We start from the raw sequence: 24,623 nt of genomic DNA, 5'->3' as shown, positions 1-24,623 counted from the left end.
CAGCACAGTTCCAGGAGACACCCAGACTGTGCTGGGGACAGAAAGACTTTACTCCTGACCTCACCACCAAGCCTGAAAGCAGTCCCTCCTGCCCCGCCCCCGCTTCACGCCTCCCCCAACCTCTGCTTCAAGAGAAGATTTCTCAGGTCACTTCTCCTTGCTCTCCTCACCTTCCTTATCGGCTTACACACCCACCCAGAGCCCCTACACACACACCCAGTTTGTAACACAATAACAACAAAATAATAGTAATGTCAGCCCTTCGTGGACAGTGTTTCATTTGCGAGACACTCTGCTAAGTGTGATCTCCCTTAGTGCCTCGACAAACCCGCCTGGTGGAAACTTTTTTATCCCCATTTTCACAACTATTATCTGAACCCTTTCTGTAAGCCTCTCTCGGTTCAATTTAAAAGATATTTTTAATATCATGAAGCACTTAATGTACCTTTCTCCGGAATTGGCCCAGCAACTTTTCTGCAGGAAACTGACCATTCGTCCGCTCTCCCATTGCCATCTTCCTCCCCACCCCTGTACCTCCTCCTACACCCTTCCCTCTCCTATCTCCTCTGCCTTTTCTACCTCCATCTTTCACTGCCCCCCGCCACTTCTTCTTACCCCTCTCCTGTTTCCCTCATCTCCACCCCCCACTCCACATCCACATACCTAACATACGGCCTCCGAGCCCCTTTCTGGTTCTACCCACACAACCCTTAAACATTGTAACCATATCTTCTTCACCTCTGCACTTATTTAGCATCATGTCTTTACTCGCGAACTTAGCATTAAACATCCGACACAGTAGCTGTACATGTTAAATAAAAGAATCAGTCAATGTTCACGTTATTGTTCAAGGTAGTCAATAGATTTTATACTCCTGGTAAGACCAAAGAGGTTACCAAGATCATATTTTTTAAATAACATGTTTTTTTGCTCCAATGGGATAAAATACGTGTTTCTATTGGTAATGGTTCCTCGTATACCTTTCTAGTCATTAAGACTCTGCTGGAGTGGGTAATACCTTATTACAGCCTCACTTAACTTTGAAAACTTTGTAATATCCTGTGCCAGACAATGATGGGATCGTCCTAGGGTCTAGATGAAAGTAAAGGATTACTCACTCAAAATTAGAAGTTAAAATTAAAGTAATGAACTTAATATAGAATGAACCCTATTATATTCAAGATAACAAACACCCCAAAGCAACAGCCAGGGATGGCAGACATCAATCTTTTTAAATCATCCAATTATCCATAATTCCATGCTAATCTGAATGATGCTGTTTTTCTTTTGGCCTGCATAACTCAAACGGAAACATCCCAATCATCGCATATAAAAGCGCAAAGAAACAATCAGTGTACAATATTCTGTTCTTCGTTGAAGTTGCAACTATCACAGACAGGGTGGACGTTTCCCACACCACCATGTCTCTCCGGTTTTCTGGCGGATCCAGGCTTGTCTGCCTGCGCTCTGGAAGCGGGTCTGTCAGACCATCCAGCGCAGGTGCAGGCTTGGCCGGCAGCAACGCATGCGGCAGCTCCGTCGCTGGAAGTGGATTTCCCTGTGCCGTGGGAGGGGGCCTGGGCAGTGTTCCCGGTGGAAGCCACGCTGGCGGTGCCTTTGGACATGCAGCTGGTGCCGGCTTTGCCGGAAGCGAAGCGGGCCTCCTCTCGGGGAATGAGAAGGTGACCATGCAGAATCTTAACGACCGCTTGGCGTCCTACCTGGACAATGTGCGTGCTCTGGAGGAGGCCAATGCTGACCTCGAGAGAAAAATCAAGGGTTGGTATGAAAAATACGGCCCTGGATCTTGCCGTGGACTTGACCATGACTATAGCAGATACCACCTAACGATCGAAGATCTTAAGAATCAGGTGAGAAGTCACAAATCTGAAACTATTTAAAGTGTTTGAAACTAAGAATTACCTCACCAAACACATAGAACCACAACAGGAAACGCCTCGTAACTGCTGTCATTTGTATTGTATTTATTTATTATTTATTTTGCTAATAATTCTTCCTGTTAGTCAAATATAGGCACTGTGAGTCTGTGAATTTCAGTGTAGCAAAATGTTAATAATGCCATCATTGTTTATTTTGATGTTATTTATTGATAAGAAAGTATTATGTTCTAAAGTTATATGAGTCTATGAGAAAAAAATAAACCATCCCTGTAACTTTAAAGTAAATTTTAAACATGTTGGTTGTTACTTATGAAAGTCAGATTTTTATGCAAAAGCTTAACTAACATTTCTTATGTCCTAAAAATAATAAAGTATAAAGGCGATGCATTTGTTGCACTCTTCCGTCTGATTTCTTCCAGGTTATCTCTTCCACAGCTGCCAATGCCAATGTCATTCTGCAGATCGATAACGCCAGGCTGGCCGCTGATGACTTCCGGCTAAAGTAAGCAATACAAAACAATCACACTCTAGAAGAAGCTTCTTATCTATTTACTCTGTTCGATAAAAATGTCTATTTCAATTTCTTCCCAAGCAGAATAAAGCACAACCCAAGAGATCAGCCCTGGCCAGGCAGCTCAGTTAGTTCCGGCGTTGTCCCAATATGCTAAGGTTGCAGGTTGGATCCCCGGCCAGGGCACCCAGGAGAGTCAAAGAATCAACCAATGAATGCATCAATAAGTGGGACAACAGATCTCTGTTTCCTTCCTCTCTCCCTCCCCCCCCCAGTTATCTCTCTAAAGATCAATTTCAGAATATAAAGTACAAAAAGAAATCTACCCCCACAATGGGCAAAATAAACAAATAAATAAAAATCTAAAGTACGACCTAAGAGATTAAGGGAAGTAGTGCATGTTATGAAACTATAATATGATATAAAGCATGTTATAATACTTCAATCGGGTATACTCATAATTTACATATTTATTATGTTGTTGGGACAAAAATAGCACTGTATTGCTATGCCTGTCTAGAATAGTGCCAAGAACAAAGATGTTTATAAACATCTGCTGACTAAGTAAAAATATTAACTAAGATAAAATTCTAAAATGGTACACTTTATTTCATTGGGATATGCCATTGGAACTTGTGTGATTAAATATCTGGGGATTATCCTTCACAGAATTGGGTGAGAGGAGGGAAGAATGGCTTTCTCTGTGTACTTTTACAATATTCAGAGTCTTTTTTAAAGGTTTTTTATTTAGTTATCTTTAGAGGGGAAGGGAAAGAGAGGGAGCGAAACATCAATGTATGGTTGCCTCTCATGCATCCCCTGCTGGGAACTGGCCTGCAACCCAGGCATGTGCCCTGACTGGGAATCGAACCTCGATCCTTTGGTTCACAGGCCTGAGCTCAATCCACTGAGCTACACCAGCCAGGGCTACAATATTCAGAGTCTTCATTCAGTTTCTAACTTCCGACTGCAAGCAGCGGAGGCTCCGTCTCTCCTCTCTCTACCCCGTGAGGCAGTCTCGCTTCAGCTGACGTTCCCTCAATGCCTCTCCAGGTATGAAAACGAGCTCGCGCTCCACCAGAACGCGGAGGCCGACATCCACGGGCTGCGGCGAGTGCTGGACGAGCTGACGCTCTGCAGGACCGACCAGGAGCTGCAGTACGAGTCCCTGAGCGAAGAGATGACGTATCTCAAGAAGAACCATGAGCAGGTAGGAGAAGCTCGCCTCCGGTCCCATCGCCATCCTGCACTTTGTAAATACTTGAGGGGGGACGATTAAGTCACACTAGCAATTCCTGCTCATTAGGATAATTCAAACAACACCAAGGCATGTAAAGAAAGAATCTCATTTCTGCCACTCTGCCTTCCTAATTTCGTCCTCCGAGGTAATAAATGTTAACCGTTTGATCCGTCAGTGTTTTCTCTCCCTAATGAGCCTGGGTTTGCTTTACTATTGGACCCTGTGCAATAATAGCTCCATTATTTAACACGTAACACCAGGCAACTTTGAACCCTCCAAAAAAAACTATCATCCCAAAAGTAATTACAAAATCTCCAAAACCAGAGATGAGAAATTTTCAGAAAACAACCTCTGACGGGATGTGCCCCACCATTAGTTAGAAAAAAAGGCTAAAATACCAAATCTGCTTTGCCGCGGACCAGCCTCGTCAGGAGAGGGGAGGGGGCGGAAATGAGTCAAGGACGCAGGGAGTCAGGTTGGAGAGGTCTCAGCATCCCGCTGAGCCCCGAACTCCATTTATTCAAGGCTTTTATTACAATTATGGGGAATAAGCAGGAGGGGGCTGTACCCAAGCCAGTTTCTTTGTCCTTTCTGCAAAGCTACTCCACGGAACAACAGGGGAACACAGGGTGCTATCAAAACTTCTCTGTTTATCAAGCACCGGTGCATGACCTACCCTTCTACAGGGAAACAGGCTCTCCAGCTTTCTTGGGAGACCTATTGTCTAGCCACAGCAGGTTCCAGGCAGGGAGCCAAGCAAGGTGGAGAGAAACTGTGCCACGGGCAGCGGCCTTGCCAGCTGACCCCGGCCCCCCGGCTTTGCCAAGGGGGGCTTACGGTCACGTCTCCACGAGCAGTAGCTATGCCGGCCTGACCCCCTGGCTTTGCCATGGGGGGCTAGTGGCGCCCACACTGCTTGCCCCAAAAGAGGACATTATGGGACTGGGGGAAGGAGGAAAAATTCAAAAGGGAAAGTAAACAGAAGAGAAGCAGGGAGAGCAGCGTGTTTCAGAGCAGGAGGTGGAAGAGCCGGGCCATCGCAGCATCGCCAAGAGTGAGACACCAGGAACACACGGGGCGACCACAGCAGTGCAGCCGGGGTGGGCACTGGAACAGGCGCAGGTTCACAGCAGGGTTCATTGCCCCCCTTGAAGACATACACACCGAAAGAAGGTGCCTCTGAACACACTGAGGGTGGGGACAAAGAGCCACTCACATCTCCACATCCCCTGAGAATGTCCCATCTACCACCCTCACCAGTGACCAGTGTCCCTACGATAACTTCAAGCACTTCAATTTTCAAAACTTTGATAGCAATGAAAATGTTTCTTTACGGGAATCCTACATAAACCACCACCCCCCCCAAAAAAAAACATGAAAAGAATGTACTGCCATCAGTGGTGTCCTTGGGCAACACAAACCTTCTGTCCCTGTTAGACCCTGGCAAACCATGGTCCTAGGTCGTACCAAGATGGCATAAGAAAGGGAAGATGGCCAAGGCCATGAGTCAAATGCTGTGACTAATGAGAAAGGTCAGCTCCCTAAAGAACCAAGTTCAGGTCACTGATAGGCTGATTCGTCGAAGTCTGTTCTTGGAGTGGGTCAGACTGTTTCGTGTTCAGACTAGGATGCATCCCAGGACCGGGGAAGCCACAGCGTGCAGTCGGAAAGACACGCTTCTGGAGCCGGAAGACACGCCGCATTCACATCGCGAGTGCTCAAATCCCAGCACTTTCAGTACTAAGAATCTTGGGTGATTGTCTGATGCTAGCATGTACCACGGAAAGGGGTGAAAATACCTGAATGGGTTCAGGCATGTAAACTGCTTAAAATAGTGCCTGGCATTCACTAGCACTAATAAATAATAGCTCTTGTATGAGAGTTTCATGAGGATAGGGTATTTTTTTTTTAGGCTTTTTTTTTCTGTTTGTTTTTTTCCAGTGCTTTCTCACATCCATGAAAAAACTCCCTGACATTTAATTCATAGTCATGTGCCTAATACTTCTCTGGTCCTTGTACCTCCTTCTCATTTAAAAGAATACAACACGTCCCTGGAGTTGCGGACCCTTTGTTGTGTGTCTGGCTGCAATTGTTTTAATGAACGTATTGTGAATTCAGTAGACAATCGGCCTGATGATGGATCGGATGAGTCCATTTTAAAGACATCATGCCTTTAACTGTACAATGTAAACCACAACCTGTGAGACACAAAGCGGCACGTAGGGAAAGTGTTCTTGAACTGCAGGCCGCAGGCGACCGCAAATGGCCCTGAAGCCAAGCTCGCCCTTCCCTCCAGGAGATGAAGGCTCTGCAGTGCGCCGCGGGGGGCCACGTGAACGTGGAGATGAACGCGGCGCCCGGGGTGGACCTCACTGTCCTGCTGAACAACATGCGGGCGGAGTACGAAGCCCTCGCGGAGCAGAACCGCCGGGACGCGGAGGCCTGGTTCAACGAGAAGGTGAGGGCCCCCCAAGCAGCCCTGCCCACGCCCCCCTGCACCCCCTCCCCAGAGCCTAGGCACTCGGTTAACCCCTTTGCGCCCGGCCTTCCAGAGCGCCACGCTGCAGCAACAGATCTCTGACGACGAAGGCGCAGCCACCTCGGCCAGGACCGAGCTGACCGACATGAAACGCAGTCTGCAGACCGTGGAGATAGAGCTGCAGTCCCTCCTGGCAATGGTAGGTGACGCGCCAGTCAGCCTGCACTTGGGGGTTCGAACAAGCCTCGCCGAAACCCATCCGTTCTCCCCGTTAATAGCTTTACCCACAAAGATGTCACGGGAAGAGCAGGAAAGGCAGACACTACCCTGAAGCAGAGAGAGAGACAGGCAGGGCTTTCTTCCTGCCTGAGGCCACCGAGGACTTCTTCCCTGGAGGGTGCCCAGTGCGCATGTCGTGGGAGAGCCCCTGCCTCCCGTAGTTCATCTCAGCCCCGGACCATTTGGCTCCACCCGAAAACTGGGTGGCAGGCTTCCACTGGGCAGGTCGCCAGGCAGAGGCAGCACCCCCCGCAGCCCCTAGTGCTGACGAAGGCCTATTAAAAGCCACAGTGAGCTTTTCACCAGGCGGAGGAGAAGAGGGTACCTCTCTGATTCTGCACGAACCCGGCTAGCTTTTGCATCATCACAGGATCCAGGACAGAAAGCAGGCCAACGCTTTAGAAGTTACCCTGGAGACAACCCAGCACTAAAACCAGCCCCCTTTCCAAAGTGTCAGCTGGCAGCACCCAAAAGCCTTGATCTTGAGAATTATGGTGCATGTGTGGCCCAGGGGTCAGAGGCTGTAACACAAAGAGGAGGCACTATTATATACAAATGAGGACAGTAAGCTAAGAAAGAAAGACCCAAAACAATGAGATGGTTTTAATTTAGCCACCCTCAAAAGGTGCAGTGCTTACAGTATTTAGACTGGAGACTTATTTTACCTCTGAACAACCCCAACTTAGCCAGAATGCCCCTCTTTTCACCCTGGTCACCACTGACGGTGGGTACGCGGGACCCTCTGGGCCACTTTGAGCCCCCGAAACCCTCCTCCTCTCTTGCCCATTCCCATCTTTCCTACAACTGGAACCCTGAGGGCCTCTTCCCACGGCTGTGCCCTGCGTACCAATCCCCACCCCTCACGTCTGAGCTATGTGTAAGAAAAGGAATTCCCGAGTTCCCAGATCAGAACTGGAGCATTTTCACACAGAAACATCGATGTAGAAAGTAGTTAGGGTCTATGCAGCCAGTACAGTACGCAGTTTGGGCCCATGAGAGAATCCACAATAAAAACCCTTTTCTAACATACAACATACATGATTCTAGAATAATGGTGGCACAGAACCTAACTTCCATACCTGAGATCCTTCTGTCATAGATTCGCACACCAGTCCTGTGGAAGTTGGCAGTTGTCTAAATGGATAAAGGTCTCATATGCTTTCTACAGTATACCAACTCCCAAGTTCATCCTGTCCTCCTTCCTCATCTTCAAGCCAAACTTTGCAGTAGAAGGCTTTGGGATAGAGATGCTCTGCCCTCTTATTACAGGGAGTATTAACCACCTTGAAAAGGCATATCATATGAGGACACATCATCAAGGGAATTAAGTTTTGAACAGCCGAGCACACACCTCACAGACACTTTGCCACTTCTTGCCTCACCCTCCCCATTACCACCCTGGTCACCTTCCACATCTTCGTCCCTAGAGAGCCCAGTACCACCCATGTGATGCACCATCAGCCTGTTAGACCCAACATCCGTCACTTATGACACACACTTCACAACTCCCTCTTTACAGTCTTAGAATGAAGTCAACAGGTAATACACTTAGCAATATACACAAAAATTACTTTAAACCAGTATGATGCTGTAACTGTGATAAGGAGGAGAAATAAATATATTTTAAAATAAAATGAATGTAACATGTAAATACTTGGGCCCAACACCTGAGAATATGTGATGAAAGAGACAGAGGCTTACACATTTCTTTGATAAGTAAGTTTTATTTTAAACAGTCATAAATTGCTCCAAAAAAAAAAGAAGAAGAAATGAATTGCTCCATACAAGATGAAAAGGAAAATAAAAGAGTGGAAAGGGGGGGTGGACACTTGGATAATAACTAATGTCAGAAGAAATAATAAGCACCCAGATGTATTTATAGATGATAAGGGAAAGAGGAAAATTACTTTAATTGAAGTGGGGATCACATGACAGGGCAAATTACAGGCGATGGAATTAGAAATGAGGAGGGTATAATATTCGTAAGAGTAGTGTTGAAATAATGACCTGCACTGTGTTGTTAAATATACCTCTTGTCTTGAAATCCCACCCCTGTGAAGGCATTATTTCAATCTCAGAAAAGGCCTTTGATGGGCCATAGGAAATCGCGGACTGATTAGAAAAAAAAACACAGGAGAGAGGCCTTGGAACGGTGGTGGGGGCGATCTCTGAGGGCAGCAGCAGAATAACATCGAAAAACAATAGGCGACCCCGAAATAAATATGTAGTTTCAAAATGTAAGATTTCCAATATTGATTTTGTACTGGGCTACCCTCAGAAGTGTTCTAACATACATTTTATATGGTTGGTCATTGTAGGAAATATTACCTAAATATCATGAATGTTCATTGACACAGTCCGAAGTCTTAGGGCAAAAGTGTCCTGTATCGCAGGCCGGGTCACCTACCACGCCTACCCCTCCCCCCACCAGTAAACAGTCCCTTCCCCTGCCTCTCCACCTCCCATTTCATTGTGACGAGCCCCCACATTTTCCGAAACTCACCTAAGGAGCAGTACTGGTTTTTGCTGGGAAACACTGGTCTGCATAGTCCTCAGAGTGGCTTCATCCCTTGCTCTGACATATTTTATGTCCTCAGAAACACTCCCTGGAGTGCTCCTTGTCTGAGACCGAAAGCAACTACTGTGCGCAGCTGGCCCAGATCCAGGCTCAGATCCGGGCCCTGGAGGAGCAGCTGCACCAGGTCAGAACCGAGACCGAGGGCCAGAAGCTGGAGTACGAGCAGCTGCTGGACATCAAGGTCCACCTGGAGAAGGAAATCGAGACCTACTGCCGCCTGATAGATGGAGATGGAAAGTAAGTAGCACCGTGTGAAAGTCTGGTTTTATCTATCTGAAACCACAACTACGCATTGTCCGTTCACCTTCCACGCCTCCAAGCCTTTTCCTCTCTATTCCCACAGCAGAATAGCATGTTCATCTCTTGCTTCTGCAGCCCTCTCTTCCCTATTTTCGTACACCACAGTCTCTTCCTCACCTGCCTTCGATGACCCCGGTCATCCCTGCAGACGCCCCCATTTATCAGCCATGTAAATCACTGTGGGTTTCCAGATTCTCCCAACCCCTGCCTCCGGGTTTTATTTATTTTTCAGCTTATTCGTAATATCACTGCTACCCTGAAATATGTGTTCTCTGCACAAACCCCCGGGGGGGGGGGGGCAGAGAAGATATAGACCCACCCCGAGTTTTAAATTTGTGAGTTTAAAAATCAAGTGGAAACAAGATGTATCCTCTCTTTAGGTGACATTTAATTTCTTTCAGCTCCTACCCTCTGCCCAAAATTCTATTTTCCTTTATAAAGAAACTAACATCAGTCCTTGGCATACAAAGTTCACTTGAGTTCATGTTCACCTGTCAATTCAATTTATATTTCTCACATGATCAACAAAAGTATTTTTAAAAATAAACTGGGGCTTTTTTGTTTGTTTTTTACAGCTCCTGCTCTAAATCAAAAGGCTTTGGATCAGGAAGCTCAGGGAATTCATCTAAAGGTAATAAAACCTGGTTATTTCTATTGCAGCAAATGGCAAGTCCCACACTATAGCGACAAACAGTACTTAAACAATTTTAACTAAAGTGCTTAGCTTGGAACATAAAATATTATTTTAATAAAACTGTTCCAAGCTATTATTATAAATCTGTACTTACTCCCTCTCCAAAAATATACATAATGTACTATATTGCAAGCAGCAGCTGAATATTTTATTATGTAATTGTTTATGGTAACTATGTGTATTCACATACGTTCTGTTTCTAGATTTATCCAAAACTACACTGGTGAAGACAGTGGTTGAAGAGATCGATCAACGTGGTAAAGTCCTTTCCTCAAGGATTCAATCCATTGAAGAAAAGGCATCTAAAGTGACCAGTGGCAAATCAGAACAAAGGTTTTCTTTCTAGCCATCATTTCTGAGACAAGAATAATTCGGGGAAGGACCCTGCACAACTGCATTATTCTAAATATCAAGGAGATAATAAAAATATTTTCTACTCTTAAAAATAAGTTCCTTAGGAAAAAAAACCTTTTTTCTTAGTTACCATTTACAGGAAGAAGGGTGTTTATTTTCAAATAAATAAAAAAGTTGATGTATACTTATTTCCATTCACTCATGACTAATAAAAAATTATTTGCGATTTATTTTTTATGTATGATTCACAGGGAAACATTTGTAAAATATATTTTAATTTTGAATGATAGTTCAATGCCACATGACATTTAACTATTAAACATTCTATAGGCATAATCTTCAAGTCTCACCATTTTTGTTTGGGCAAATAATCCGGAGAATTTCAGAAATTCTCCTGTGCTTGAAAAGTCTACCTCTAGATGGCGCATTTCTGGTGTTTTTACAAATGATCCTACTCAAATTCTTCTGGAGATTCTGCCCAGGATACCATTCCTTCCCCCTGTCATCAGGATTAGCTCTAGAAAGATGCACAGCACTGAGTCTCATGTTAATGAATTCTTTTCTAGAGCAAAGATTGGCAAACTTTTTTTGTTGTTGTTAAGGCCCAGACAGTAAATATTTCAAGCTCTGGAGGCTATAATGTCTCTATTTCAACCACTCAACCATCATATCCGAAGCAGCCATGAACCACAGATAAACAAGTGAGCATGACTGGGTTCCAATAAAACTTTATTTATGGACACAAGTTTGAACTGAAAGTAATTTTGACATGTCATTAAATATTGTTTTTCTTTTGATTTTTCCCAACCACTTGAAAATGTAAAACCATTTTTAGCTTATGGGTTGTGCAAAATCAGGTGGCAAACGAGACTTAAACCACCAACACCTGCTCTAGAACTTAGAATCTCGTGACACTGAGGAATATTATGGTTCTGGCGTCTTCGTGTTTCAGGATCGAAATGTACACTGGGGATATCCGACACATATGAAATTCCCTAACCAAGAGGAGAGCAACTCTCCTTATTTCCCTAGTATATGGCCTGAGTCTAAGTGGAAGCTCCAGGGAGGGCAGGAATTCTACCCAACAGCCCAACGGTCTCATGGGAGTTCAAAGAAGTGGCAACAGATGGGATATTTACAACGTCTTGAGCCAAAAGTCATCAAATGAAGCAACCATTAGAAATTCATGGGGAAATAACTTCCCAAATGTACAACACACAGAGCCAGTGATATAATTTGCAAGGCTCAAAGCAAAAATGAAAATGTAGAGTCTCTTTGTTCAAAAAATCAAGAAAAATATCCATTAAAGGCACTTAAATATAGTTTTTTTCTCTTCTGCATTTTTCCTTAAAAATATTTTATTACTTAGCTTGTCAGCCAGAACTGCCATCTTCCAGTAATTCGCCAAAATGACTAACATAAAGGGAAAGAGGAGAGACACCCATCACATGTTCTCTAGGCCTTTTAGAAAACACGAAGTTGTTCCTTTGGCTACATACATGCGAACCTACAAGAAAGGCGGTATTGTAGATATCAAGGGAATGGGCACTGTGCAGAAAGGATGCCCCACAAATGTTACCATGGCAACACTGGAAGAGTCTACAATGTCACCCAGCATGCAGTGGGCATTGTTGTAAACAAACAAGTTAAGGGCAGGAATTCTTGCCAAGAGAAATAATGTACCAATTGAGCATATTAAGCACTTGAAGAATCATGGTAGCTTCCTGAAACATGTGAAGGAAAATGTTCAGAAAAAGAAGGAAGCCAAAGAGAAAGGCACCTGGGTTCAGCTGATGCGTCAGCCTGCTCCACCCAGAGAAGCGCACTTTGTGAGAACTAGTGGAAAGGGTCCTGAGCTGCTGGAACCCATTCCCTATGAATTCCTGGCATGATGAGTGTGGAAAAAAGAAAAGACTTCTATACTGATAAAAATGTTGGATATATTGGGTGATGTCTTTACTAAAGGAATTTAGTGGGGGTTTTTTTTCTGGCTGAAAGATGTGAGGTGGCTTATTTGCAACAAAGACTGTACTGCATTGATTAGGAAATGGCATCTGTGGCATTCTAGTTAAGCTCAGGGAAAGTTGATTACTTACAATCAGATCATAAATAGCTGTAGTTTAAAGATCAGAAGCTTGCCTTTGAAGTCTGGTACTTAAAAATAGATTGCTTCGAGTACCCTTTGTTTGTGAGCTACATAATAGTTCTGAGTTGCTTCCACCTGTCACGGAACATGGCTTAGAATAGTGTTTGGTAATTCGGAACTAGAATACCTTTTCCCCTTAAGGATAAACCTCTGTATTATATTTAATATGTTGTGTTGCATTCTAAGCACTTTACATGTTTAGCCCATTTTACATAAAAGAAAGCTGAGGCACAATGAACTTGCCCAAGGAGATTCAAACTCAGGCAGTTTGGCTCGATCATCAGGTCTTAGTCACTAGTGTTATATATTGCTTCATATTAATGGGATTTTTTTTAAAGCTACTTTGTATAGTTGGAGCACATTTGAGTTAATCTGTTGCTTCCTGGACATTTACTTGGATGTGGCAAAAACATCTCAGGCATATCCAGAGGCAGATTGATGACATCCTATCCCAGCTGCTTTCAGTGTTCTGTGATGCCGGTAGCATAACATCGGTTCATTTCAAATGGAAGACTTGACACTTAGTGCTCTCTCCCCACTAGTGGACAAGAACCTATTCATTTTTGTAACTTCAGTCAATGCCGCAAATAGGTAAGCCCAATGTTAGTGGCTTTCAGTTTTCTCCAGTGAAATGTGATAGTAATAAGTCTGCTTTGAATCTAGTAAACCTGGCTTTGAACCTCAGTGTATGCCTCACATAACAAATGATGCATATCAGCTGCCATTAAGGGTTCACATCTGAAAACTGTGGTAGAAAATTGTGTTCAGTCATCCTTAATTGGTCAACAGAATTCATCATCACAGAAAGCAACCAGAAAAAAACTTACAAATTGCTTCAGCTGGCATTGCTGTTCTAAGTTTTCCAGTTTTAGTTGATGGCAACACTATGTCCAGTTGAAGTCATTTTAAACTCGCACATGTCTCACTTTGCACATTTTAAAATTCTGGTTCCTGAATTTTTTTCCTGGCCATTATCAAGGCAAAATAAGGTATTAAGAGTTGGTGCTGATGGTCACCTTGTTTCTGCCCTCTTCATTGATTATTCCTGGTCTCTTGTGTCTTTGACCCTTTTCCGCTTGCTGCGTTCTTGACTTCAGCCTATGGACTTAAAAAAACCAACAATAAAATGAGCACCTTTTAAAATATATATACATATATTTTATTACTTAGAACATACAATACATGTAATAGCTATACATATATAATAACATTAACTTACAAATTGCAAAAATACCATTTTTATGTGGTAATTTAATGTTACACAATAAATAATAATGCTTTATTAATGTGATGTCTTGATTAAACAACAGATATTTCTGGATTTTCTGCAAATTCATTTATTAGGTCATGAAATTTTTATTTTTAGGAACTTCATTTTCAATCTATATAATTGAAAGTGATGTCAGTCATTCTTGGCAAAGATTTTAAATAATCTCAAATGGAGACATGAACAAAGACAGAAGGGAGGGAAGGAAAGTACTAAAATAAAAGAATGGACAAGTAGGTTAAATAGAAACTACATCAAGAAGAGTGCTAAGCTCTGGCTGGTGTGGCTCAGTGGGTTGGGTGCCAGCCTGTGAACCAAAGGGTCGCTGGTTCAATTCCCAGTCAGGACACATGCCTCGGTTGCAGCCTGAGGCAAACACCCATTGATGTTTCTCTCCTTCTCTTTCTCCTCTCTTCCCTTCTCTCTAAAAATAAATAAACAAAGTTTTTTTAAAAAAAGAAGAGTCTTGAATTTCAGGCAAAGGAGCTTCATCTAACCTATCATGGATCTTAAACTGGAGGAGAGTGGAGAAAGGGAAGAAATACTCAGTGACTACATATTACTGAAAAGTATAGTTGCTTTACATATGTAAACTACTATTTTTCAATAGCCTCACAACATACAAGTACTGATATCTCCATCTTAAACATGAAAAACCACCCGGTGGTGTGGCTCATTGGGTTGGCGCATCATTCTGTGAACCGAAAGGTAGCAGGTTTGATTCCCAGTCAGGGCACATGCCTGAGTTGCAAGTTCAGCCCCTGGTCTGGGTGCATGTAGGAGGCAACCAAGTGAAGTTGCCTTAGGAGGCAACTAAGTGAGCTGAAAGAAAATGATAGTGACAAGGAAAATGGAAGAGAAAAATGCTTCTAGAGATACTGCCGAAATAGACTCAAGGGGACCTACTGAGTTCCTGGATGGAAGCTGGTAGAAAATAACAGCAGTTAGTAATTTCTTAGTAATCTTAAGCATGACTCAAGGTAATTCCACCAGCAGCTAATGGAGAAAGATGCAAAAGATCAAATTTTGATGCCAAGGTAATTGCGTGTTCAGCTGGAAGTCACAATAGAGCATCCAAGTGGAAATGTCTGGAGGGCGGAATAAAGTGTGGGCCCCAACAGGGGAAGAGGCCAGTGCGAAAGATGTATATTTAGAACGTTCACAGAATGGAGCCAAGGAGGGATTACTCACCCAAGGAGAGTGTGTACAAAGCAGGAGCACCAGGTGCAGAACTGTAAGGAATGGCAATTTTAGAGCAAGAAACCATGAATGGAAGGAAGAGGAGCAAAGAGAGATACAGAAGTATTCTCAGAAAGCAATCGTTCAAAACTCAGTAAAACTGAATGGTCAGTGTCAGTGTGTCCACGAGGGCATAGGAGAACAAATGTGAGAAATGATGACCGGATAGAGAAGTGGGGTAATTAGCAATCTTGGAGACATTAATTTCATAAAGTGGAGGGACCAAAATTCAGCAGTGAGTCAGGGGTGAAAAATGGAGGAGGTGAACACAGAAATTTTTCTAGAAATAATGCAAGGAAGAAATGTAAAAATCCAAGAAATCTAGAAAAGAAGAGAACACACAGGCCATGGTCTAGTTCACGCCACAGAAGTAGAAACTGAGGCCCAGACGGGCTGACCAATGTCTTCACTTAACCGGGTTAGCAGCACAGTTTAGACAGAAAACCAGTAGAGATGAAAAGGTAACTTGGGGGGGGGGGGGATGGGGACCAAAGAAGAGTCCATTTAATTTTTTAATTCTCATTGAAGACTTGGCCTCCTCCCCCTGGCACTGTGAGACCATGATCTTAAAATTATTTTCAACAGATCTGAAAGAGAAATCATATCATCCAGAGAGAACCATAACTATGATACTCGCTTGCTGGTGGAAAATGCAGTGTTGTTGGTGGAATCAAAAGAAAGAGAAGTTTGTCTATCACGCTTTTTTATCCTTACAAGAAGTTTATACTCCTGACGCCTGGAAGACAGGAAGCCTTACTCACACCACATTTGAAATGCACCACTATAATAATGTTGATAATACTCCTCCCTGTCCCATTTCAGAGATAACAGATAACCCCGAGGTAACTATCCGCCTACAGAAATGGACACGGCAGGGTAAAGTCATTCATTAGAAAAACATCACCCCATTATGAATAATTCACGATGAGCTGGCTATGGGTAGCAGGGTTCACAGAGAGACACCCGGAGAATGTGTATATAAAGACACGCTGGCCTGTCTGAGCCAGACATTCGCCATCAAAGCTTCCTTCCAGGCCCCGGCTCTCCTGTCCGAACACCATGTCTCTGCGCTTCTCTTCTGCATCCAGACGCCTAAGCTCCTGCGGGGGCGTGGGCTCTGTGCGGTTGTCTGGGGCCGGGGCTGGCTTCGGGGCCGGAAACACATGCGGTGTGCCGGGCACTGGAAGTGGCTTTTCTTGTGCCTTTGGGGGCAACTCCTCTGCAGGGGGCTATGGGGCAGGGCTTGGCGGGGGGAGTGCCTTCTGCGGGGCCTTCACAGGGAATGAGCACGGACTCCTCTCCGGCAATGAGAAGGTGACCATGCAGAACCTCAATGACCGTTTGGCCTCCTACCTGGACAACGTGCGGGCCCTAGAGGAGGCCAATGCGGACTTGGAGCAGAAGATCAAAGGGTGGTATGAGAAATTTGGGCCTGGCTCTTGCCGCGGTCTTGATCATGATTATAGCAGATACTTCCCAATAATTGACGACCTGAAGAACCAGGTAAGAAACACGATGCCTTGAAGTTCATGACCAGCGAGCGTACTTAGCCACAGGCACACACGCAAACGCCTAAGCGGTCACACACCGCAAGCAGGGCTTTGCTCTCAGCTTCTAACTTTCAGTCCTTCATTATTTTCTTAAAAGATTTTATTATTTATCTTTAGAGGGGAAGGGAAGGAGAGAGGAAGAGAAACATCAGTTAGTTGCCTCTCGAGCGTCCTGCTGGGAACTGGCCTGCAACCCAGGCATGTGCCCTGACTGGGAATCTAACCTTGGTTGTTTGGTTTGCAGGCCCACACTCAATCCACTGAGCTACACCAGCCAGGGCTAGGTCCTTCATTATTGATACTAAAAATAGTTCATATTAAAATTCTAATCTTTGAACACGTCACATCTGGCACCTGGTACAAGGCATGCATGTTTATGCTTTTAATAATATTAAAATATCAAAATCTGCCCAACAGTCTCCAGCTATCTGTAAGTTTTTCCATAGAAAAAGGTTTTTTTGTTTTGTTTTGTTTTGTTTTGTTTTGTTTTGTTTTGTTTTGTTTGTTTTTAATGGATGGAGTGGAGAATAGAAGAGGCCATACTTTAATTTCCCATTTTCAAAAGAATTACCTTATTACTGGAGACAGAATGCCAGAAATATTACTATTACTTCATAGGTTACTTTTTTGCAAGGAAATTTGAACTTTCAAAAACCACTCCCTCACGCTTCACTGCCCTCCATTTATCAGATAATCTCTGCAACTACAAGCAATGCCAGTGTTGTCCTGCAAAATGACAACGCGAAACTAACGGCTGATGACTTCAGACTCAAGTAAGTAGAGCTGAAGAGAAGCTAAAAAAAGAAGTTAGAGCTAAGCATTTCACTCTTTTATTTAAGCTATTTGAAGTTGGCACAATTCTGCATTTCTATTTGTTTTAAACAAAGTGTATACTAGAATGACTAGCTAAATTGTATATTTTACACAGGAAATTTGGGGGCTGACACAAATGAATGGCAAGATCATTTGAAAGAGAATTTTGACTGTTTCCACTCTCTTGCTTCAGAAAAATTAAGTCACTGCATGATGGGAAATCTAACTGAAGTTCTGAGTATATTTCCAAGGGTGTCCAACCCGTGGCCCACTGGCTGCACACAGCCCAGGATGGCTGTGAATGCCACCCAACACAAAAAAATAAATTTTCTTAAAACATTGTGAGATTTTTCGTGTGTGTGTGATTACATGTCACAGTGTATTTAATGTGTGGCCCAGAGACTCAAAAAGGCTGGACACCCCTGAAACAATTTGACCTCAAAGTTTGGTTTGAGTTTTATCACTGAAAAGTGATGTGATTAATGTGCTAACACTTTCAAATCTTTTCCAAGGTTTGAAAATGAGCAGGCCCTTCATCAGAGCGTGGACGCAGACATCAACAGTCTGCGCAGAGTCCTGGATGAGCTGACGCTGTGCCGGACCGACCTGGAGATCCAGCTGGAAACTCTGAGCGAGGAGCTGGCTTACCTCAAGAAGAATCACCAGGAGGTGGGTGCCGACCTCCCCCGACCTCACAGTCTGTCTGCCTTCCCCCCAGTTTTTAAAAATGAATTTCAGATGACACGTGGGATGTCTGAAATCAGTTTCCAGAAGGAACTTGTCAATTTCTCCATCTGGCTTAGGTTGTTTTAAATGTCTCTGCTCACCTCCCTCAAAAGAAAAAGTTTCTAAAAAGATCCACCATATGGATCACATCTGTCCGGCTCCTTTAAAAATATTCAGATCCTAACATGGCTATAAACACATTTTTCTTTTTCAGGAGATGAAGGCTCTGCAGTGCGCTGCAGGGGGCAACGTGAACGTGGAGATGAACGCGGCGCCTGGGGTGGACCTCACGGTCCTGCTGAACAACATGCGGGCGGAGTACGAAGCCCTGGCGGAGCAGAACCGCCGGGACGCGGAGGCCTGGTTCAACGAGAAGGTGAGACGGCGCTAGCGCGCTTCCTGGGCCCTGCGTGCTGACCAAGCGCGGCCCTAACACGACCCCCGACGTTTCAGAGCGCCACGCTGCAACAGCAGATCTCCGACGATGCTGGAGCCAACACCTCAGCTCGCAATGAACTTACTGAGATGAAACGTACTCTGCAAACCCTGGAGATTGAACTTCAGTCCCTCTTAGCAACAGTAAGTACAAGGTTTATTTTAATCTTAAAAAATTGCTTTAGAAGTTGAGAAAAAATTCGAAGAGAGTTTTCTTCCATAGGATAGTCCTCACTTTCATTTTTACCCATTAATTACCAGGTCTGAGATAAGACACACTTGCATTTTGCACAATAGAATTCTCTTTGCCTTAAAATTACACTTAGATGCCAATTATTGTGAAACATTAGAAATTAACAAATACAATTTTTTTTCTAAAATTTTTAAATTTTTATTTATTTATCTTTAGAGGGGAAAGGAAGGAGAAAAAGAGAGAAATATCAATGTGTGGTTGCCTCTCGTGTGTCCCCTGCCAGGAACTAGCCTGCACCCCCTGCATGTGCCCTGACTGGGAATCAAACCACAATCCTCTGGTTCGCAGGCCAGCACTCGATCCACTGAGCTACACCAGCCAGGGCCAGATATAATTATTTTAAGATAGTCCAACAAGGAAGTTTTTATCCTGAATCTTCTCTCCCAAGTCAAAAGATCAGAAAGCAGCCCATGGAGTGCAAAAACACGCTTGTACCCCTCCCAGCTTCTTCACCTAGTGCACTCTTTCTGGCTACTTCATTAAGGTCATTTAGAAGGTCCTTTTTAAGTGGCATACACAGGAAGCAGAGCAGAGGTCTGAAGGTTGCCTACAAAGCCGAACACGCATGATGATAGTAATGACCTTATTTATTAAGGGTTTGCCCAACATTTTCACCCACACGAGTCTGCCATAGCCCTGGGGCTTGGGCAGGGCAGACTCTACCATTCAGGTCCTTAATTCCAAAAGGAGAACCTGAGATTCAAAGAAACAAGACGGTTTTCCCAGAGTCCCACAGTTGGATACAAAGCCATAACTTCTCTCCAAATTTTCTAACTCCCCAGTCTAGACTTGTTTCACGCTGCTAGTAAACCTCCAGATTTATGCACCAGAACAAAGGTTATGGGTGTATATCAAAGTAGGACTTTATGTAAAAATTACTGCAGATGAAAGGGTGAGATGCTTTTACCTTCATTCCATGTAAGACCATAGCAACCATCTCTCTGTGGGGCAGACCCTACATTCCATGTGGGTTCACAATGAATCAAATGATTGAAGGTGGAAAAAGGTCATTCTTTTCTTTGGGTCACTCTACTTCTGCAAAATATGCAGTTCACCACAGGATTATTTTAATAGAAGAGCTACGTTCCTCATGAGACAAGGCCGTCACATGATTAGAAATAAAGTAGCAAAGTTGAGGGGGACTTTTATTCTGGGGGGAAATGGCAAACCGTGTCAGACTCAACAAGCACAGGCTGTACAGGGGGCGGGAGCTATGCTCACACTGTGCCCTATGAGGAAACCACGTCATCTTTGCTAATACTCCTGGGCACATGAGTAACATTCTCCACCAACTGTGTTATTCTCAAAAAATACTGTGACATATAATAAAGGCAACAGTTAATATTGGACCAGTAGAATCTTTTTGGTAAGTGTTATTTGTATTCTGTACAAATCACTCTCTTAAATATCTATGTGCTTTGCCTGACGCTAAAATGACACTGATATTTTCTACTCAACTGTCTTACTGATCCTCAGAAACACTCCCTGGAGTGCTCCTTGACCGAGACGGAAGGCAACTACTGTGCGCAGCTGGCCCAGATCCAGGCTCAGATCGGGGCCCTGGAGGAGCAGCTGCACCAGGTCAGAACCGAGACCGAGGGCCAGAAGCTGGAGTACGAGCAGCTGCTGGACATCAAGGTCCACCTGGAGAAGGAAATCGAGACCTACTGCCGCCTGATAGATGGAGAAGATGGGTCAGTACTGCTTCCATTGAGGGAACTATTTTTTAAGCTTATTTAAGATTTTTTTGAAATCAAGTACAAAGTATGTATGACCTACATCACATGTGCCTAAACCCCTTCCAGTGTTATTTAAGAATCCAAGACTCTCCCACCTTAAATCAATATTTTTCAGTTTCCTCAGCACAACACAGAGTGAAATAATTAACAAAAGCTCTCCATATTTTTATATTTTTATAGCTCTTGTGTTAAATCAAAAGGATACAAAGGAGCGGGAAATGAGACAAAAGGTAAACAAAACCAGTGTTGAGCATTACTGAATGTTTGCATGCTTCAAATTATGAGTTAGTATTATATTTGTATGATTCAAATGATGAGTTAATTATTTCCCCTTTATGAATTTGATAAATCTAACAGTTCATATGTGTCCCTTTAGATTCATCTAAAGGCGCTGTGGTTAAAACAATCGTTGAAGAAATAGATCCTCGTGGTAAAGTTCTCTCATCCAGAGTTCAGACCGTGGAAGAGAAATCCACCAAGGTCAACAACATGAAGAACGAACAGAGGATGCCTTCCTGAACCCCCAAAGAATGGCCTTAAGTTAAAATACCAAACTGAAGCTAGATTCCTAAGGGCCCTCTTATTTTTCTGCTTTTCTTCCAGTGAATTAAGACAAACTATTTTTAGAATAGTAACTGTGGGAGGGGGGCTCTCTCTGTGGTGGTGTTTCAATAAAAGTTCTTCCTGTTGCAAGTCATCTTCACTGGTTTTGGTCTATCTTTACATTGTCAACCCAAACTAGAGCTGAATTCTGTTTTTAATATATTCTGTTTAATTCCATGGCCTTCACTAGTTATGAGTAAATTTAGCAGACAAACTAGCTGGAGTCATTTTCACATTTCTGTGAAATTTTAAATTTCTCCTCCTCTAAATACTTATTACACACACACTAAGTACTGGTAATGAGAATAGAACAGTTAGTAAAATCTAATCCCTAAGTGCAACATGCTCATAGAAGTGAAAATAAGGAATTGCAGAATCAGAAACATCCTACAAATAGAGAAAAAAAACTATAAATGGTGATATTTGAAGGTAGAAAGGAAAAGAGAAAGCTGTGGGGACTAGATAGGGCAAGTGACCAATTCCACAATATTAGGCCACAAAACAAGTCTTAAATTTAAGAAGACTGATATTATAACAAGTATCTTTTTTTTTACCATAATAGTATAAAACTAGAAATCAATAATAGGACAAAAGTTGGAAGATTCAAAAATATGTAGAAATTTAACAACACACTCCTGAACAACTTAATAGGTCAAAGAAATCAAAAGGGAAGTAGAAAAATATACTGAGACAAATGTAAATGAGAATTCCCTATACCAAGACTTATGGGATGCAGCAAAAGCTGCATTAAAAGGGCACTTTATGGTGATACCTGTCTGCATTAAGAAAGAAGAAAGATTGGGACATCCGAGATGGTGGTGGAGTAGCTACACCCACCTCCTCTTAGGACAAAACTGGAATGACAACTAAAATATGGAACAATCAACCTAAATAACCGACCAAAGGCTAGCTGAACAGAAGTCTTATAAGCAAGGATTTACAGCAGAAGCCACATCGAGACTGGTAGGAAGAGCAGAAACACAAAAAGGACTTGGCCCCGCCCACAGGCATCAACTGAGATCCCAGAGGGATATCCCAGCTACGAAGGTCTCCCCTCAGGAGCGTGGGGTCTCAACCCCAGGCTAGGTTCCCCAGCCCAGAGCACCAGAGCTGGGAAGAGATGCCTATATAACATCTGGCTATGAAAATCAGTAGGAATTCTGTCCAACAGGGAGAGGCCTGAGTCTGCTAGAAGACACAGGCGCCCTCTTAAAGGGCCAACACACAAAATCTCATTCACAGCCACTCACCCTGGGCTCCAAGTGGAGGGACAGAGGCATGCACTAGAGTCAAGGTAGGAGGGACTGGTTTGTGGCTCTGGGGAGAAAGCTGAAGGGACAGCCACTGCTATCCCTGTGCTGAGTCCCTCTCCCACACCTAAGATGCCATCTTTCCCGGGTGCAGCGCTCCCCTGTGGCATCATCCTGGGGGAGTGCAGTGGCCCCACACTCTGGATGCCCTGTCACCCCACCCTACAGAGCTCATACCTACTGAGGATTCAGCTGCCTGGGGGCAGGGATTTAGAGGTCGGGGAAGACTCTTGGGTGTCAGTGATCGAGTTGCGTGGCTCTGGGGCTGGGACCACTCCTCCCCTCCTTCTACCAACCCTGACTGATGCTTCCCCTCACAGAAAATCTACTGGCCCCACCCTCCTAACTCCTGGAGGCCCCGTCCTTCTGAGTTTGGGCTCAGCAGAAGCTGGGACAGACTGAGTTACATGGCTCTGGGACGAGGGTCATTTTTCCCTCTCACATCTGACCAGTACAGAGCCCTCCCTTCACAAGATCAAATCTTGGTCTGTTCGGGCCTGGTAGACTCTGCTGGCCTCCCCGGACAATTGCCAGAATACTTATATCATGAATAAAATAACCACTCTCAGAGACAAAATATATGGGTAGAAATAGCCTAGAAAACTTGTCAAGTTTATCTCCCTCTTCCAGAGAGGACTAAAGCTAAACTTTTGTAGTAATTATTCGTTTAGAGGAAATTTATGATTAAAACACTCAAGAGACTTGCCCTTATGAAAAATAGATGACAGTACTTCGAGGAATTAAGCATTAGGCACGCCAGTCCTGCCCCGATATAAAACTACTTTGTGATCTGTGTTGCTACTTAGCTTCAGAGTCTACTCATCTCCAGAATGGTTCTAATAATATTTCACAAAAGATTACAAGTTAATTATTATTTTTTAAATATCTAGAGATCAGTTGTTGATGTTAATAATACTTGGCAGTCTTGTAATACCTCTTCTCCAAGAAACTCAAGAGTTACAAACTGTGACACTAACAACATAGTCTGTCTTCATAGTTTTATTTGTGAGAAACAAGCAAAAGAGTAAAATGTTGACCAAGTCACAATAAAATCAGTAACAAGTGTCTGAATCTGAGCCACATCTCCTAACTCATCACACATTATTCTAAACTTGTGCGAGTGGTCTGAATTACAGTTTTATATTAATTATCTTAAAATATTTTGGTGGAAAAAAAATCTATGCACTCCGGACCTCACCCAATATCCCATAGATTTTAGGGGTAATCATGTTGGAGGTTTTCCAAACTAGTCAAAAGCCACCACCTTGAAAAATTGCATTCGGAAAAAAATGACCCTTTCAAAACTACCCAAACCCATCATCAGCCAAGCAATCAGTCTGTACCATTATAAACAACAGAGACCTGACCTTTCTGACATGGCCACTTCATTATAATAATTTAAGTAATTAACATTTGTAAAATGTTTGTGCCCTTCACACTGTTTTATAGTCATTAATTATTGGAACAGTTCAACATTCGTTCGCCACTGTTCAACATTATTGCTTCTCATTTGCCCAATAAGGAGATGGAGCCCAAGCAGGCAGGTGGACTTCCCGTGGGCATCAAGGCCAGAGAATAAAAAGTCTGCTTATCCATGACCACCAGCCTATTTAGAGGACCGAAGACTCAAGTACATCATGAAAACACCCCTCTCCGTCTTAATGTTTAATTCATCAATATGGACCTTGATAATCACTTCTCAGAATAGTTCTTAATGCGTTATATACATAAATTTCAACTAAAAGGCACTAAACAACATGTTAAGGCAGAGAAATGAACAATTTGGAGACTCAGAAGTTAGTTGAATGGACACTGTGCTCTTGGACTCAACCGAGAAACTTCAATGCAAGTGACTTTCTGTGGAGGCCACATAGTCATTGATTTTAGTTAAATTGATAAGCAAAGTACTGTAGGACTTCTATTATTTCCGTTTTTGATTTTTAAAAAAAATCAATGAAAATAAAACCCACTCCCAAAAGACCACTATATATTGAGAATATCTGATTTTAATAAGAAAGAAAATAATAAAGCATCAATAACAGATACTCCATAAGCATTTGCAGGACAAAAGCAGTAGACATTTCTTGTTCGACTTACTAATTTTTTGTTATAAAGGGGAAAAAAAAAACTAGAATCTATTCCGGAGGTCAAAACGCTGTATTTTTTTTACTCAGATTTAAGTTTAGCCTTTGAAACTGTGATTCAG

At 43.2% G+C, this 24,623-nt stretch overlaps 2 protein-coding genes and 1 pseudogene across 2 annotated transcripts; all 3 read left to right on the top strand.

The window, feature by feature from the left end:
- Positions 1-1,298: 1,298 nt before the first annotated feature.
- Positions 1,299-10,328, top strand: KRT28 (keratin 28). Its single transcript, XM_053661063.1, has 8 exons — positions 1,299-1,871; positions 2,321-2,403; positions 3,466-3,622; positions 5,949-6,110; positions 6,205-6,330; positions 9,008-9,225; positions 9,864-9,919; positions 10,186-10,328. The coding sequence occupies exons 1-8, from the start codon at positions 1,422-1,424 to the stop codon at positions 10,326-10,328; spliced, it is 1,395 nt and encodes a 464-aa protein (XP_053517038.1). The 5' UTR covers positions 1,299-1,421.
- Positions 10,329-11,679: 1,351 nt separating this feature from the next.
- Positions 11,680-12,405, top strand: LOC119037563 (60S ribosomal protein L21-like; annotated as a pseudogene).
- A 3,639-nt stretch (positions 12,406-16,044) lies between these two features.
- On the top strand, positions 16,045-21,023 carry LOC119037562 (keratin, type I cytoskeletal 27). The gene is made up of 8 exons (XM_037129792.2): positions 16,045-16,491; positions 17,229-17,311; positions 17,864-18,020; positions 18,292-18,453; positions 18,531-18,656; positions 20,242-20,459; positions 20,685-20,734; positions 20,881-21,023. Exons 1-8 carry the CDS (start codon positions 16,048-16,050, stop codon positions 21,021-21,023), a joined length of 1,383 nt encoding a protein of 460 aa, XP_036985687.2. The 5' UTR covers positions 16,045-16,047.
- Positions 21,024-24,623: the final 3,600 nt, after the last annotated feature.

This window comes from Artibeus jamaicensis, unplaced genomic scaffold (genome assembly GCF_021234435.1).
Source record: "Artibeus jamaicensis isolate MK-2021 breed Jamaican fruit bat unplaced genomic scaffold, CSHL_Jam_final contig_2259, whole genome shotgun sequence".
NCBI classification, from domain to species: Eukaryota; Metazoa; Chordata; class Mammalia; order Chiroptera; family Phyllostomidae; genus Artibeus; species Artibeus jamaicensis.
The sequence above is the reverse complement of the archived record's forward strand: the minus strand, read 5'-3'. Positions and strand labels throughout refer to the sequence as shown.

What these genes read in the sequence shown, in the direction of transcription:
- KRT28 (XM_053661063.1), top strand. Translation starts at nt 1,422, where the DNA reads ATGTCTCTCCGGTTTTCTGGCGGATCCAGGCTTGTCTGCCTGCGCTCT. An exon ending in GCTGATGACTTCCGGCTAAA is followed by an intron (nt 2,404 to 3,465) that starts GTAAGCAATACA and finishes ATGCCTCTCCAG; the next exon opens with GTATGAAAACGAGCTCGCGC. An exon ending in CTCAGGGAATTCATCTAAAG is followed by an intron (nt 9,920 to 10,185) that starts GTAATAAAACCT and finishes TTCTGTTTCTAG; the next exon opens with ATTTATCCAAAACTACACTG.
- LOC119037562 (XM_037129792.2), top strand. Translation starts at nt 16,048, where the DNA reads ATGTCTCTGCGCTTCTCTTCTGCATCCAGACGCCTAAGCTCCTGCGGG. An exon ending in GCTGATGACTTCAGACTCAA is followed by an intron (nt 17,312 to 17,863) that starts GTAAGTAGAGCT and finishes ATCTTTTCCAAG; the next exon opens with GTTTGAAAATGAGCAGGCCC. An exon ending in AGCGGGAAATGAGACAAAAG is followed by an intron (nt 20,735 to 20,880) that starts GTAAACAAAACC and finishes GTGTCCCTTTAG; the next exon opens with ATTCATCTAAAGGCGCTGTG.